Source organism: Protopterus annectens, chromosome 6.part0, assembly GCF_019279795.1.
Source record: "Protopterus annectens isolate FY-2018-M chromosome 6.part0, PAN1.0, whole genome shotgun sequence".
Taxonomy (NCBI): Eukaryota; Metazoa; Chordata; order Ceratodontiformes; family Protopteridae; genus Protopterus; species Protopterus annectens.
In genome coordinates, this window is record NC_056737.1 from 1,947,273,145 (window position 1) to 1,947,291,268 (window position 18,124).

The 18,124-nt window shown below is 36.3% G+C and overlaps 1 protein-coding gene across 2 annotated transcripts in view; it reads right to left on the minus strand.

Moving 5' to 3' along the window:
- ITPRID2 (ITPR interacting domain containing 2) overlaps nucleotides 1-18,124 on the minus strand; it is a 1,100,178-nt gene that overhangs the window by 607,794 nt on the left and 474,260 nt on the right. For both annotated transcript variants that reach the window (XM_044075259.1, XM_044075260.1), the window contains one exon: nucleotides 16,175-16,238. In XM_044075259.1, coding sequence (XP_043931194.1) covers nucleotides 16,175-16,238 — 64 coding nt within the window. The remainder of the gene's footprint in view (nucleotides 1-16,174; nucleotides 16,239-18,124) is intronic.

Sequence of the window (18,124 nt, forward strand, 5' to 3'; positions counted from 1 at the left end):
ATGTCCTTATTTTTTTTTCATTTATTCCACAGTGTGATTCTACTACTTGCATCAGACACTCCATCAGATATACCTTTCTCAACTGCTCTGCTTTCACTGCACAGGTCTCTGTACCATACAATAGTACTGGTTGCACAACAGTTTTTTTTTTCTTTTTTTAACTTTAATTTTCAGTTTTTTTCTGTCGCACACTACTCCCGCACGTTGGGCCAGTTGGCTTTAGCCCCTCTAATTCTAGCTCTGACCTACTCATTCAAACTACTACTCCTCAATCATTCCTCCCAGACACTAGATGATGTTATGACAAAAGGCCAAAATGAAACAGAAAAAACACCAATAGTCTACCAATCCAAACAAATTTAATGCAGCACTTCCAGAAAAAACAGCAGATATAGAACTCAGCAGCAATATAGAACTCTAGCGCCTTGGCTCAAATATCTTTGAGTATAAAAACAAGAAAAAAATGTATATACATTTATACACCAAAAATAATTAAAATATGCAAAATTAAATAATTAAATTAAATCAAATACCTCCAGTTACATTCAATATTAAGATCTGAAGGAGTTAAAGTGCATACTTAGGAATATAGATAGATACTTTACATAGCAATTCATGTTTGACTGCTACAGTATCACAGTACTTTAAAGAAGTATGTTCAAGAATAGTATTCCTTTAAACTTGCTGCATCACTACCATGGAATAATTTAAAATGTAGTGCAATGGGGCTCTCTGAATTTAACTTTTTAATGTCCCTAACTTGTTCCTGTAACCTAAGTTTGAATATTCTCTTACTTTCACCCACATACGAGTTTGCAGGGACATTTAAAACAATATAAATAAATAAGTGTTAGAAGACATTAGAATGCTAACAGAAGAAGAAAGGGTGAAAAACTTTGGAATGGTACTGTTATTTGGAATATAGGCAAAGAAACATGTTCAGGTATATGTACACTATGCCAAGAAAATATAAAATAAAATTAGACATTAGAACAGTCGAACTGGGACGAGTAACAGTAGTGGATATTAGATGGAAAAATATGCATATAGACTAATAGCATTATATGCATATGTGACACAAAAGAGAAACAATAAGTATACCTAATTATGTCTGTGTTAACATGGATACAATAATGACAGGTGACTAACTGTAATTTGAGAAACAAAAATAACAGTTTTGATGATAAAATTATTGAAATTATGAAAATTAAAAATATGGGAAAATAAACACTGCACTTACAAAATAAATTAAATTAAGATAAAAATTATTTGTTGATATCAGAAGGCCTAAAAATTACACAAAAATGAATTAAATACAATAGGTTCTCTGATTATGTGGTGATTTGAATAAGAATTCATGAAAATGAGGAATATATTAGAAAATGAAAGAAAAGAAATATGGCAACATATCAGTATGAGAGATATTTTTTTTACAAAAAATGGACAATATGGCGGATTCAATTAAAGAAATACAAAAAAATTATTTTAGAATGAAAAGAAAAGGAAAAAAGAAAAAATGTAATACAAAATATTAAGTCAAAATATTTAAAGAATTAATAGAGAAGAAAAAGAATTTTAAGAAAAAGAATTATGCAGAAAAAAATCATGATTAAGGTTAATAAATTGGTATACAAGAAACATTTTTGCTTACAAGAAAAAAAAGGCATAGCAGCACCATATTAATGTAAGATAGTAAAAGAAGGAAAGATAATAAAAGAATTAAAAAATAAAGTGAAACAAGTTAAAACAGAGGAATATACAAATTAAATAGAGCAAATTTATAGTGGCAAGAATTGAAATAAGGAAAATAATGAACATTTAGAGAGAAAAAATAAATATAAATGAGTTGAATGAAAGCAAAATATATTACTGTTAATTCAGCTAAAGGCATGGAAGGAATTGAACACAGTATGTATAAAGAAATGTATGACTGGCAAAAATGGTGTCTACAGAAGTAGTGAATGAGTGTCTAGAAAGAGGAATTAAGTATAAAGAAATCTGTATAGGTATGATAAAATTTATATTAAAGGAAGGAGATAAAGATGAAATAAAAAAATAGAGACCAATTACAATGAATAACACAGACTAAAACATTTTTCATGAGAAAAGTAACAGACTACAATGCAAAATGGATCAGAATTTGTTTGGGAGAAAAGGAAAGGGGAATCAAGACATACTGTGGATAAGGGAAGTAAATGATGCCATTAATAAAATAGAAACAAAAATCATGATAGGTGATGTCAGTAAGGCATATGTAATATTCAGAATAAAGCATTATAGGGAATTTTACAAACATACAACAGAAGTGAAATATTATTACAAGTAATTAAATCAATATATAAAAAAAATGATGTAAAACTGAACGTAAATGGTTGGACTGGGGAAGATTTGAAAATATGGTGTGGTATAAAACAAGGATGTCCTGCAAACAGTATGATCTTTCCTATAATCATGAACACAGTAGTAATGGAAATGAATAAAATATTCAAGTAAGGGAGGATACAGAATGCTGGAGAAGATAGTTACCAATAACGTATACTTACACTGATGATATTGTAATAATAGCAAACAAATGGAAAAAAATAATGAAAAATTGAGTACATGGTTGGAGAAAATTGGTTTAAGCATAAATAAAGAGAAAAGCAAAGGATTTGGGTATGAACGTATTATAGGAGGTGTGGAATATAATGAAAAGGGTATAGATATTTTAGGAACTGTATTTGTAAGGATATAGTACAGACATGAACAATGGGATAAAGTTAAATGAATTCTGGAAGACATAGGTTTCATACAAAAAGAAAGTACATCTAGTAAACAATATAATCATATGTAAAATAGCTTATATTGCAAATGTTTATATGATGCCAATGAAGTATGAAAAAAAATTATGCAGACAATTTTTTTCATTTATTTGGGGGGTCAAGACTGAACTCAGTTAAGAGGGGAATTTTGTATATGAAAGATGAACACAGGGGATTGGGGCTGATAAATCCAACTGTGTATGCAGCCTCTCTGTGTATGTATAAAGTACTAAAAGGAATAACAAAAATAAAAAACTGACAGAAACAATGTATTGCAAATATAAAGAAATATGGGAAGAAACGGAAAGTGTTATTAATGAAGAAATGAAAGAATTTTACAGTAAAACTGTATTGTGGAAAAAACAGAATGTGATAGAAAAGAACAAAAAAGAATGGTATGTTAACACTATAGCATCCATTTATTTGGTGGATCCATGAAAAGAGAAATAGGTAAGAAGAAAGCAATAATGACGAGATACAGAAATTATAAAAGATGCCACACAACAGAAAACAGGATAGAATATGTAACAAATGTAAAGAATTGGGTAACTACAAAACATGTTTTTTTAAACATGAGAAAATTCTAAAAATGTGGAAAGAGGTACGTAAACATGATTTGATTAAAAGATATTTAAATTCTGAAATGTTAAACATGAACATGAGAGAGTATGGTAGGAGTTTTATGGGACAAGATCCCAGAATGAAGCTTAGAGAATGAACAGAATCATATTATATGCAACATTGACTATAAGGAATGAAACACTCAATGAAATCAGATACAATGGTTGTGAGTAAAAGAGTGGTGAGGGTGAATAATTATGGAAATATCAATATATTGAATGTTTGAATGATGTTAAAATATATGAATTATATACATGTATATAAATAACACCCCCTACTCATCATGAGTGGGACCCATTTTGCAGGGGCACTTCCTCTTTCCATTCCAGTAGTAGAAGTGGCCTGGAAAAAAAGGGAGGCAGATGGAGAGAGGAGGAGATAATGGAGTGGTTGAGCGAAATGGAACAGGAAGCAAATGCCGAGACAGGAGAATGTGTGCAGGATTCTGAGGAGCTTTTTCTAAGAAATCTGTTTGATGGAAACAAGTCAGCAAATGATGGATGTATAATTACAATGCTCCAGTCAAGAGGGTTGTGAGATGATTTGCTTTAAAAAAAATAGCACTGCAGAGTGAGCCAGAAAATGAAGATGTTTCTTGGGGGGACATTATAGAGAAAATACAAATGAAGGATGCAGAGACAATCCTGAAGAATAGTGGTAATAGGGAAAATAAAACACATGCAGAAAAAGTAAGAGAAGGCAAAGGGGGAGTAGTAGAAAAACAGGCAAAAGAAAATGAAAAAACAGATGTATGTCATAAGGATTCAAAGTAAAGAAATGGACAGGTATGACATGTGGGACAATTTAGTGGTTCCTTTGGGTGTCAAAGCACATGAGGTTAGAGCATTTATTCTAATGACCAAAGAGACATTTTGTGACATTATGTTTGAGACTGTTTTTTTCACTGGAAAATTTCCTTGGAGAATATGAAAAAAGAGAGAGACCGTAACCCATGGAATCTTTATGTGCTAAAAATATTTAACAGGGAAGATTCATATAAAATTTAGAGCAAATGTTGAGAGAGAGACTTTGAAAGGACATTTGAAAACTATGTGAAGAAGTACTGGACAATGTAAAGGTTTATGATAAAAAGGGGTTTATGGACTGGTGGAAGGGGTTGTAATATTATGTTAAAAATAGAAAGAGAAAAAAATATACATATACCAAGCATGATAAAAGTGTAGGGATATAGGGATGTCAAAATACTGCGGACAACCCATAATGTGTTTTTTGTGTGTGGAAAAGGACATTCGATAAGTAACTGTGATAAAAAATGTTATATTTGTGGGGAAATGGGGCATGATGCAAAAAGCGAACTACAATTTTATAAATGTAACAAAATTGGACATTTATGGATGGATTACAAAAATGAAAATAAGAGTAAAGAAAATAAAAAAAAGAAGAAAATGAACAAAAAGAAATTTTACTAGTAGCAGAAATAGAAAAAAATTAGATGCGAAAAAATAAGAGGACATAAAACAAGGTTTTGAAATAAGTGAAGACATATGCTGGTAAAAAAAAAAAAAAAATTGCAGGGATAAGTACAAAAGAAAGGAACTGGATGAAAAAGTATACATCACACACACACACACACACACATATATATATATGTATATATGTATATATATATATATATATATATATATATATATATATATATATATATATATATATATATATATATATATATATATATATGTATATATATATATATATATATATATATATATACACACACACACACACACACAAGCACACATACACAGCTAATGACTGGGGTTGGTTTGACTCACAGATACAAGGTACAGCGTTAGATTCTCAAATTTGGGGGGAAAATTGGCTAGGCTTAGAATGGTCCATTAATAAAGCAAGCCTAGTAATTACCTATGAACTTATTAAATCATGAATCTAAGGAAAACAGAACATGAAAATTTTACACTGCTTTCTGTAAATGTGAACATTATTAAAAATACAGTAAGAAGAATAGGGATTTAAGAGTGCAGCAAAACATGTGATGTAGATGCACTTACATTAGAAGACACAAGATTTTTAACAAATAAAGAATACAGACTATGGGAAAGAAAGATATCTAGAATTTGGGAAATGAGAGCTGTTTTGGAATAGCCACATTCTGTAGAAAAACAGTAAAGATATTAGATGCAACTTCAGCAAAAATGAGAAAACTAACCATTGTAGACTGAAAATGGAAAGAAGTATAAAGAATTATAACATTACATGCTTATACTAACTGTGAGGAAAAGGACGTTTATTTCATCAGATTTTAGACTATAGTTATAAATATGAATATTATAACAGGAGACACTAATTGTGATTTAAGGGGCAAGCATAAGAAAGGAAATTAAGAAAAATGTTAGAAGTTACAAGATGTGGCAAATTAAAACTCTGGGACAAAAATTCATGGACTTACAAAAGGGGTATGTACAGAAAGTACAATTGTGTACACTTACCATAAATGTAGATGTTCGAGTGTATTTACTGTTGCAGTCATTACATTTGGGTTATCTGCTTGCAGTAGCCCTCAGTTGGCTTGATTAACAAAGTCTTGGGTCCTGCGTCGGTTGCTGTCCCTTCTTCCATGACGTCAGGTCGTCAGGGGTATAAAACATGCAGCCGACACCATTACAATCAGTTTTTCTTGCCCCAGATGTCAGGTGCCCCCATAATGGGAAGCAATCAAATCTATAAATACAAGGATATACCTCCAACAAAAAAGCAAATACACCAAAAAGCTTTTGAGCATAGTAAGGGAAAGTAGAGGTATAGTCAAAAGAAGAAAGGGGGCTGGAGGGAGGGTAATCAGGACTGCAACAGTGAATACACTCGAACATCAACATTTATGGTAAGTGTACACAACTGTACTATGTTCTTTGTGTTTCACTGTTGCAGTCATTACATTTGGGTAGATTCGCAAAGCTACAGTTGGGAGGAGAAATTTAAATAGAATTAGGACCAGCTATAAGGCCCTGCAAGACTGCAGTGGCAAAGCCAGCTTTGGATTTAGAAAAAATTGGCAAATGATAATGCTTGGTGAATGTATGTACAAAACTCCAGGTAGCAGCTTCTAGGATGTCCCTGGTAGGGACGCCTCTGAGAAAGGCTGCAGAGGTAGATGTAAGCCCTGGTTGAATGGGGTCTGATGCCCTGTGGGATAGGTTTTCCATGGTGCTTATAGCAGAAATGAATGCAGTTGCCTATCCATTTTGAAATGGTTTGTTTTGAAATAACTTTCCCCTCTGTCCCTGCAGCAAATGCCACCAGCAGTTGCTCAGATTTCCTTTGAGGTTTAGTCCTGTCCCAGTAGAATCTAAGTTGTCTGTGCACATCTAAGGAGTGCATTATCCGCTCTTTGTTCTGTGGGTTAGGAAAGAAGGTAGGCAAATTAATGGACTGATTAAGAGCCACACTGTATACCACCTTGTGCATGAAGGAGGGATTGGTTCTGAGGGACACCCTGTCCGCATGAAAGATGATGAAAGGCTCCACTGCCATAAGGGTCTGTAATTCAGATACCCTTCTTGCTGATGTGATTGCTAAAAGGAAAGCTGTTTTCCAAGAAAGGAATTTTAAATCTGCAGCTGGCTCAGAAGGAGGAAGAGTGAGTTTCTCCAAGATGAAGTTAAGGTCCCAGGCTGGAGTTGGAGCTCTCCTGGGTGGCCTTAAATTTTTGGCCCCTCTAAGGAACTGCTTGAGCAGTGGGTGAGAGAAGAGGGGAGGCTCTCTGTTATAAGGAGCTGAAATGGCTGAGGCATGAATTTTGATGGAGGAAAAGGACAAGCCCTTATGAAGCATCTCAGTTAAGTATTGTAGAATCTGAGGTAAATTGGGCACAGCTGCTCTCATCCCTTGAGATTGGTTCCAGGTACAGACTCTTTTCCATTTTGCAGCATAAGATTTTCTAGTACTTGGCCTCCTTGCTTCTAAAATGACATCCATCACTGACTTACTGAGGGATGGTAAAGGAGAGATTAGGTAATTTGCCAGGCTGCTAGGTTCAGGGTTTACAGCTGAAGGTGCAGAATCTGGTTCTCTTGCTGAGACAACAGGGAAGGAGTCTGAGGCAGGTGCCATAGGGCCAAGTGTGATACACAGCGCAAGAGGAGGTACCAGTGTTGGCGTGGCCAGTCTGGTACAATTAAAATCGTCCTTGGCTTGTCCTGTTTGATCTTTAGTAGTACTTTGGAGAGCATAGGCAGAGGAGGAAACGCATAAATGGATAGGTTTTTCCAGCTGAAGGACAGAGCATCCACTTTCCAAGCTAGCTTGTGGGGAATCCTTGTGTAAAATTTGCCCAACTGATGATTCTGGGTGGAGGCAAACAGGTCTACATCTGGGCTCTCCCATTTACTTGTCAACATGTCGAAAATCCTTGGGTCCAGTTTCCACTCAAGTGGGTCCATGAGGTTTCTGCTTAGTCCGTCTGTCAGTGTATTTAGTTTTCCTGGCAGGTATTGAGCTTGTAAATTCACTTAGTAGCTCAAGGCTGTGTTCCACAACGCCATGGCTAGTCTGCAGACGGGGAAAGAATGTGTACCCCCTGCTTATGTAACACACGACAGTGGTGTTGTCTGTCTTTACCATTAGTTGCCCAGGACGAATGTGGTCCTTGAAGGCTTTCAGAGCATTCTGTACAGCTAACATTTCTTTTTGATTCATGTGCAGGTGCATTTGACTTTGTTTCCATTTGCCCTGAATGCACTTCCCTGCCAGGTGAGCCCCCCCATGCATAGTCTGATGCGTCTGTTGTTAAGGTTTGGGCGGCGGGGGGTAGTGTGAATGGTAGTCCCTTGTTTTGGTGACAGGCCTCTGCCCACCAGAGGAACTCTAGACGTAAGCAAGGTATGATAGGAATCATTGTTTCTAGATCCTGAGAACGTTGGCACCATAGCTTTTGAGATACCATTGCAGTTTTCACATATGTAGCCTTGCATATGGAATTAGAAGAATGCAGGAGGCCATGAACCCCAAGGCTTGCAGTATTTGCCTTGCAGATAGCTGGGTTTTTGTGACCACTTGTTTAAAGTAGGTTGTCAACTGAATCAGTTTCTCTGGTGTGAGGAAAGCCATCTTGGAAGCTGTATTCAAGCTTGCTCCCTGGAATATAATTTGTTGACAGGGTACCAGGTGTAATTTCATTTATGGTGTCTCCCAGACAAGTCAGCACCCTTTGAACAAAAGCCAGATGATTCAAAAGTATGTCCTGGCTTTCTGCCTGAATTAGACAATCGTCCAGGTATGTGTATAGTTGAATATTTCTTTGCCTGAAAAAATGCAATGACTGGAGCTAGGCACTTTGTGATTACCCTGGGCACAAGGGCAGTGCAGAGAACTGATGGTGCATGTAGCCTGCTTTGAAGCACAGGTATCTTCTCCAAGACTCCCCGATAGGGATGTGTAGGTATGCTTCTTTTAAGTCTAGTGTTGCCAACCAGGCATCTTTGCCTGGCATAGGAAGCAGCTTGTGAAGAGTCAGCACCTTGAATTTTGGAATCATCAGAAAGGTGTTTAGAGTAGAAAGGTCCAGGATAGGATGCCAAGAATTGTCTTTTCTGGGTACCAGGAAAAGTCTCAAATGGAAACCTTGTCCCTTTTCCTCTTCTGGGACCATCTGAATAGCTCCCATGCTTAAGTGGGAGAGTACTTGATTTTGGGCCTCTGCCCGCTGATTTGGGGGTAGATCTGGCCACCAGATTGGTGTTGGTAATGTGTGGAAGTGAAATCTGTATCCTTGGGACACGATATTTAAAACCCATTTGTCCCGGGTAATGAGTTCCCAGTTTTTTGCCTGCAGACCAATCCTTCCGCCTAAAGGAGCATTCAGTTGGGAAGTGCTTGGAAGTTTTAAAAACAAGTCATTGAGACAGTTTTCCATGGGGAGGGGGGGTCTTAATACTCCCAGATTTGGATGCGGAAACCCCACACTGCTTAGTCTTGTGCGTCCCCTGGGACTTAAACCTGGGGTTTCTGCTGTGTCTGGGTTTGGATTGAGAAGACCTGGAAGAAGCTGGAAAGGACCAATTCTTAAAGGCCAATGCCTACAAAATATTGGATGCTGAACTTGTAAGAAATCTTTAACAGTTTGCATAGATTTAGCCTGATCTGCCATCTTTTTAAGAACTTCCTCAGCTTTGTTGCCAAACAGGCGGTCCTGATTTAAGGGAGCATCCAACAGTTTAGCTTTAACATGATCAGGCAAAGATTGCTCCTTACGCCAAGCATGCCTTCTGACCACAGACCCAGTAACAGCAGCCCTGCAAGAGGCCTCTAATGAATCAAATCCACATTGCAAATTATGTTTTACAACCTGTTCAGCAGAATGCATTAAATCCTGTAATCATTTTCAGCAAAGTCAGGAATCAACATCATTTTCTGTTTAAGTAATCCAATAACATGTTGTTGATACTTTAACATATGAAACTGACAGCTTAAGGCCCTAATGGCCAAGGTTGCAGAAGTGTAAACTTCTTACCCCATCTATCCAGCGCCCTGGAGTCTCTATCAGAAGGGGTAGGATTTTTAGCAGTAGAAGCCTTAATGCCCTTGGGTCCCTGTGAAATGGTCTCTGGATCCGCAATAGGATTTTTAAAAAGGAACTTGTGTGAATCAGGAACTCTGTAATGTCTGTCAGGTTTTCTGGGAGCAGAAGGCAAAGAATCAGTAGCCAAACTAGATTCCGAAAAGGCATCATCAACAATGTCTAGTACTGGAGGTATAGCTAAAGGTCTATGCTGAGGCAGGAGTAAAAAATCCCTAAGCCTCTTTTTTTGAATCAGAAAAATCCTGGCTTTCCCAGTGGAAATGCTCCCTTAGAGTATGTAAGGCTTCACCAAAGGAAAAATCTTCTGGACGGGAAGCAGAGGGAAGAGTCCTCTGCATCAGAATCCTCATAAGTAGATAAGGGTAAATCCAGATCATCAGAAGAATCAGAATCCTGATCAGAAGGTTCATAAACAACTTCAGTCCTAGGTCTCTTAGAAGGGGGGTGGTTGGCTTCCCCTGATTAGAGTTATAAGATCTTCAGCCATTCTTATCATTTGTTTTTTAGGCATAGAGGCCTGAGCATACAGTCTGGGTGTCGTTTTTTTAGGCATGGTTCCAGGTTTAGGCCTAAATGAAGGAGGTGTCTGTTTAATATTCAAGTCCGTAGACCTGAATACACCCTCAGAAGCCAGTACCTGCACAGCGGCTCTGGACCCATTCAAGGTAGAGACATCCGCAGTTTCCACAGTTGAAGCATCTCATAGCATACTGGACTCCGAATGGGTCTCAGTAGAGGCCTGCGAATCGGAAGTAGTGGGTATCAGGGGCTGCAAAAGCGCCTCACTGAGTACCGGCAAACTGGCGACTGGCTTAGGAGAAGTGTCATTGGCAGCTTTGGACCTAGGCGGCCTGTCTCTGTATTTATCTTTGAATTTTTTTGGAATACTGGCAGTTGGATGGCTAACCGACGACATTTCTGGATAATTGAACAGAGAACCGAAATATTAGAGGCCAAAATATACTGGCGATGGATAGTGCGCTGATTAAATAAGGGACAAAACCGACAGCAAGGTTCGAAGTGGTCAGGGCCTAGGCAAGGAATACAGCAAGAATGAAAATCTTTGTGAGGTATTTGCTTTCCACAAGTAATGCAATTATTAACTTTTACTGACATCGGTAAGGAGCAAGAAAAAGTTTCCCCGATAGGGTACTTAGCTTTAGTTGAAGATTTCGGTTCTGAAACTCAAAAACGAAAATTTCAGGAGTCGGCCGACTGGCACTTGCGAACCACTTCTGCTTCAGGCACCACACGGCAAGAAAGACTGATGTAATGGCGTCAGCTGCATGTTTTATACCCCTGACGAGAGGACATCATGGAAGAAGGGACAGCAACCGACGCAGGACCCAAGACTTTGTTATTCAGGCTGACTGAGGGCAAGCAGATAACCCAAATGTATTGACTGCAACAGTGAAACATGAAGAACATCTGTAACAGATTATGTTATAGTACCAGAAAGTTTAGCTACAAGGGAAGGGGAGGTAGCTGGAACAGGATTTTCTGATCATCTTGCAATATGGCTAGACATAAAGGAAAATGATATATAAAAACAGGCAAAGGAATAAAAGGATAAATTAGAAAGCAGGGAATGGAGGAGGAAAAAAATCAGCAATACAGTTATGGAAACAACATATTACTATACGAACATTTTATAAAAACTGGCCTGTCTAGTGGATTTTTTTTTCTCACATTATATTGCCACTGTAAAAAAAGAGAAAAAAATATAAATACATATAATGCATTGGAAGATTTAGAACATGATATAAAGTATTTTGACAAAAAAAAAATTACATGAAAGAAATAAAGTAAAAATACAGGAATTGTTATACAAGTAAATATTTATTTTTACAAGGAAAATAAGAATTGAGTTACTTAAGCAGATTAGTAAAGGAAGATGGTAGTGTAATGAGAGAAATAAAAAAAAATGTAAGAGGAAAAAAATAAAATTAAGGAAATGGACTGAGTAATGTAATACAATATGTACAAGAAATATTTAAAGGAAAAAAGAAGGTAATGAAAAAGAGAATAAGAGTTGGGAAAGATGATCTCTAAATGAGCTGAAGTATTAGGGCAAGTAAATATAGATTCAGTTGCAGGACCAGAAGGAATAAGGTAGGAAATGTATAACAATTTAAGGGAATGGCAAAAAAAAATATTTCTTAAAAAAATTTCTTAAAGATTTTGAATGAATTGTTAAATGAAGCTTTTATGTATAAAGAATTACGTAGTGGAATACTTAAATTCATATGGAAGACCGACGATAGGAGACAAACTAGAGACCTACAGCTCTAAATAATAAGATCTTTATGAACATACAAAAGTGATTTGAAACTAAAATGGAAAATATTATGGAAGATAATATATACAGTTGAGGGGAGCAGTTGTCAAGAATTACCAATGAAAGAGAAATTGTGGATGACATTATAGAAAAGAACTGAAAATCATGACAGGAGATCTTAATAAAGCATTTGATACAACTGGGCATGAAATCTTATGGGTAATAATGAAAAAATATAAGCGGAAAAGTTAGGAGATTTATAGTCAGTGTACAGTAATAAAGTAAAATACTTGCAAATGGCTGGTTATGCCAAGAGGTACATTGTGTAAGACAGGGATGTCCCAAATGAGTTGTATACTCTTTGTATTAGTTATGAATTTGATAGTATGTGAAATAAATTACAAAATGAAGGAGGAGGGGTATGTAACACCAGAAAGGGTTAAGAATTCCAGTTTTGTGAACATATGCAGATGAAATTATAACAACTACAAAAAAATATTTGGCTGAAAGTAATAAGTTGCAAAATTAGTGTCTAGCGGTGATAGGGATGGCTTTAAATAATGAGAAAACTGAAGGTTTAGGTGATACAGAAAGATGGGGGTATATACTTTAAAATGACATTTCTGTGTTTAGTACATTTGGGAATGAAGATGTAAGTAGAATGCAGTGAGGAAAAAAAACAATTCAAGAAATAAAATAAACCTGTCTTTTCTGGAGAACGTATGAATTATCATTTAGAAAAAGGCTTATTTGATAATTTCAGTACTGATGGGAAAAACAGCATACTTAGCAAGTGTATTTGCATTGCCAGCAGTATCTGAAAAGGAATTATTGCAAATAATGTTTTCATTTATATGTGGTTCTAGACTAAACCCAGTAGAAAGAAGAGTTTTGCACGTAAATAAAGTCGGAGAAGGTTCAAGTTTAATTAACTCAGTGGTATATGCTGATTAATTAAATTTGTATGAAGTGTTACAATGGATAAATGAAAAAAGATGAGAGATTAGTTGCAAAACTATATAAACATAAGTATGATGAATTTTGAGGTATGGTAAAATGGGAGTAAAAGAGAGAGCGCATAAATGAAGACATAAAATGTTACCAATAAAAAATGTTTTTGCAGAAAATAAAAACTGATGGTATAGAAAAAGATAGGAAAGTATGGTATAAGAAAGTAATGATAAAGCATTACTGTAATACACCATGGGAAAATCTAACAGATAAAAAATCAAAACTATAAAAATAAAAAATAAATGGTATAATCAAAATGAAGGTAAAGACTGCGGAGACTGATAATTGATAAATTACAAATAAAAGAAAATATGCCATATAAAAAGAAAAGTGATATAGTATGTTTACACTGACAAGAAGAGACAACTACAGAACAAGTGACGCCCCAAACCCATGCGTAAAAATTGGAAAAAGGGGTTGTGGATGGATGGAAAAGAAGTGGATAAAATAAACATGGCTATGATTAAATGTGGATATAACAAGAACAGAAGTAAAGGATACGTTAGAGATTTATTTTAGGTCATTTTAGGTCATATGGGTTATATGGAATGAAAGAATAAATTAAATTACGTTTAATAGTAAATGGAGTTTAGCAAAAATATTATGTAAAATCAGATGGTAGTTACGGAAAAAGAAATGGGGGGTTAACAGGAGTAAATATTTAGTATGACTGTATAGGAAATTATGAAAATATGTAAACATTTGTATCTTTATATATCTGTACATTTGTAAATATGTCGTAAACAAGTTTGTTTTGCATATAAATAAAGGAACCGTATTTTTTGATGGATGCTGTGGGATCTTTTACATCCACCTGAGCTACAGATGAGGCCTTGGTTTAAGGTTTCCTCTGAAGGTCGATACACTCTAGGTTCAGCAACCTCCTTAATAAGCATTACAGTTGTCAGCAATTGATCTACCTGTTGTGAGAACAGAACCCACAACCTTCTGCAATAAAGGCAGGTGTGCTATCTGCTGTGCCACTGACCCTGATTTCCAGAATTCTTTTGACTGTTAATAGCAACATGAAATAAATGTGAAGTTCAGAAGATGTCTCCTTATCACAGAAGGATAAATCTCTGTTTGCAACAAGATGACCTGGCATATATTCTTTCCCAGAGCAATGAAGAAGCTGGTGGGGAGAGGATGAAAATGAGCAGACACAGTACTGCTGGACTGCCCATTCTGCAGGAAGACAGCTAAGCCCATTACATGACTAACACAGGTGAGTGTTTCAGCAGCAAAATGGATGAAAAGTGCACACCCATTCCAAGCTGCTGTGAAGAGCTCAATAGCCACAATTTGAATTATGCATATACAGTGTGCAGCAGACAACCAGGTTGAACGTTGAGACCATAGTAAGATCAGGCTTCAAAGTTCTCAACTGTACAGTCTTTTGCAGAATGTCCAGATTTTTGCCTCATATTTTTGGTCTTTTCCATATAAAATCTGGGGTTTGCTGGTAAATCACTATGGATTAAAGTCACTAAATAATGACATGCATTTGAGTTTTAGACTTGATATCTTTAAGGAAATGCCACTAAACACAAATCCTGTTTATTCCAGCAACTTTCTAAGTTTATAAGAGCAGTATTTAAAATCTATCCTTATTTTTTTAAGCCTTTGTCCCCCATTATTTTATGCTTTATCCAGACTTCTTGCACTAACAGGTTGAGAGTTATGTCAGGCTTCTGTAAAGACACCAGGGACAAGGTCAGCAAAATAGTCACCCTTCATGGCTGCCTGGATGATGGATCACTGTAGGTTCCCCTAACTGCATCTCATTACGAACAAAAGTTACTTAAGGTAATGAATAGGCTGAAACTCAGTAAAAGAAGCTCACTTAACAGGAAAGGAGGGACAGAATACCCAGTGAAGGGCTTCACCAATTTTATCATATCTAAACCCACAATTACAAATTCATCAGTTCAGAAATGTAAATCATTGTATAAGAAAACCCAGTTATAGAAGGTATACTATAACAGATTCAGCAATATAACTCATTTTCAATAGACATACAAAAAATGAACTTGACAATAACATTGAAGTTTGTGTCATTTAATAACAGAGACAAACATTTTCAAAATTTCACCTTAGTTTTAATTGACTCTGTTACAAACTTCCCATCCCATAAGAAGTCAGTGCTGAGATAGCATTCACAAAATTTCTCACTTTAATTGCTTTCCCACCTCTACCTGCCCTCTCCTGTGCATCATCCATGATGGTAGGTAAAGCTGATGTCAAAGTGGTAGTTGTGAGTTGAGGTTTATTTCCTTACTGAGCTCTAGACTTTAGTCCCACAGTGTGTGTGTTAATAACACACTGGGAGCTATGCAATGTGGCTAAACATTCATGGGGGGGGGGGGTCCTGTTTCTCCAAAGGAATGCCTCCCAAGGTGAAGTCCTACCCACTCCAGTCTCTGTCCTACTTTCCTTCTATACATCTCAAGCCTACATCACAGATGACGCTCATTGAGGCGGTATCCAGGGAAAGATAGAGATTCCTTATAGTCCTTCCTCTGGAAGGAGGCAAGCATCTTTAATCTCTTATTCTGCAGGCCAAGCAGCTTTGCATCATCTGTGTCAGAATTCAATCTCAAGTCTCCCATGGTGCGCAGGACACCTTGCACGTGTGGCAGCAGGTAAGCCCACAAATAATTTCTCACACAAAACTATTGTAGCCAGGCTATGCTGGAGGCTAGCTACAGCTGATCTAGTCCCTGAACCCATATGCAAAATCCAAGAGTATTTTATTAGAACTGAACCGTTAAGACATTGCTCTGTTTGGTAGCAAAGCTGCTCTCAATGCATACAAATCATCAGATGAATGTAGCAAAGTATTTCACTTTTAAAGCTTCTGACCAAGACGAGAAAAGATTTTAAAAACTTAAACTGTTTAATGCATACCTTTTCCAATTCTGCTGGGTGCTGAAGCAGGAACATGTGGTACCTCTCCCTCTAAACTTTGAACCTAAAGTGTAACAATGTAGAATAGAAAAATATGTCAGCTATACATCTGATAGCCCTTCACCTCTAAGAAATATGAAGCAAACAGAAGTAAACACAGAATGCACAGGTAGCAAATATGCAGATATCACAAATTCAAAAATAAGTTATGTATTTACCATAACTTTGGATCCTGATTTTCCATGTCTGTCCACTTCACTGATGGGAAAAGCTGCACCAGGACCCTGGCACAGCAGATCTTAGTCCTGCACATGAAAAATATAAAACTACTAACTTAAGATACAAGCGCTACTCATCACCACAACAGATCTCTATCAGTAGTTTCATATCCTTCACCTGCAAGATGAGGACCAACAGGTACTTATCCAGCCAAGTCTGTTTGCCATGTTGGTGCCCGTTTGCCATGTTGGTGCCTGGTAGCGACTAGTCCCATTAGTGAAGTGAACTGGCAGGATAATGCAAGAAGAGCTTTAGCATCTCTTCAGAGGAGTTATGAGAAAGTAGTATTACCACTAGTATTACTGAACTGGGGAAAAAATTAAAGCTTGGTGATTTAAAATGCAGTCTGTTGCATAAGTTCGACCATGACTTAAAAGCAATTCAGTGACAGTACTAAACAAATGTACAATTGGTTTACAATGCAACAAAGTCAGCAAAGAAACATGGACTAGAAATGTCAGGTAATCATCACTTGATCTACCTTGCCTGACTGCTTCTACACTCCCCTGACCCAATTTGTTGGGATAACTGCCATACATATGTCCCACATGTTCCTCAATTCAGTCACAGTTTTTGATGCAAAAGCCTCTTCATTAAAGCTGTTTTCAATCATCTGTTATCCATCCGGTTAAAAAAAAAAATACTGCACTGTATCTTCAAATAGTGTCAACTCATCCTCATAGTCTTTAGATTAAATGGACATTGCTGAGGTATTTAAATGTTTCTGGCATATTACAACACATTTCATTTTCAAGACTATGCATATTACACTATACTCATCTCTCATTATATGGTATATCCTATCTACAATCCTTAGTGACCGACTATTTCTAGAACCACAAAAACACTCCAAATATGGTCTTACAAACAGTATTAAGAACAGACATGCTCTTACTATATTGGACAACTAATGTAGAAAACTAAAAGGAGAGCTAACCACTGATGAAAGGAAGCTTCGTAGACAACAGGTTAAAACCAAAATCCACACGATTTATTTCCATCCAACAAGAACACAACCGTAAGCGCTTTCGCGTAGTAAAACCTACGCTTCATCAGACAAACCTGGGTTTGTCTGATAAAGCAGGGTTGAATACACCATGAAAGCGCTCACTTAATACACAATAAAATCTATAATTTTATCCTGGATGCTGGTATTTGCAACGCTTGGAAAGAGGTTTATAAGAACCTGTGAACTTTTATACACTTGGAAGCTGTATATTATGCAGTTGTTGGAAGCTAATATAACAGGGCTGTAAGTTTAATTTTGGATGCTGGTATCTGAAAAAAGCTTTGAAAAGGTCCACAGGAAACTGCAAATTTGCATATGTGTGGAAGTTGAATATAACGCTACTATTGGAAGCCACTACAACAGCGTTATAAGCTCTGTTTTTTACTTTGGACATTGGTATGTGTAATTAGCAGGTATTTGAGAACCAGTATTTTGCTGTTTAAGCAAGTAATTGAAGTTTCTTATATGTTTTGAAGTGTGAGGGAAACGCAGTTTGCTGGAATGCTATATAACAGCGTTTTCTATACAGACTTTGTTTCTCCTTCCTATTTTTTGCTAAGGGACTGGTTTATACATACTTTTTCGGGGAACTTCGGATTTCTTGATATACATATATATATATATATATATATATATATAAATATATATATAGATATATATAT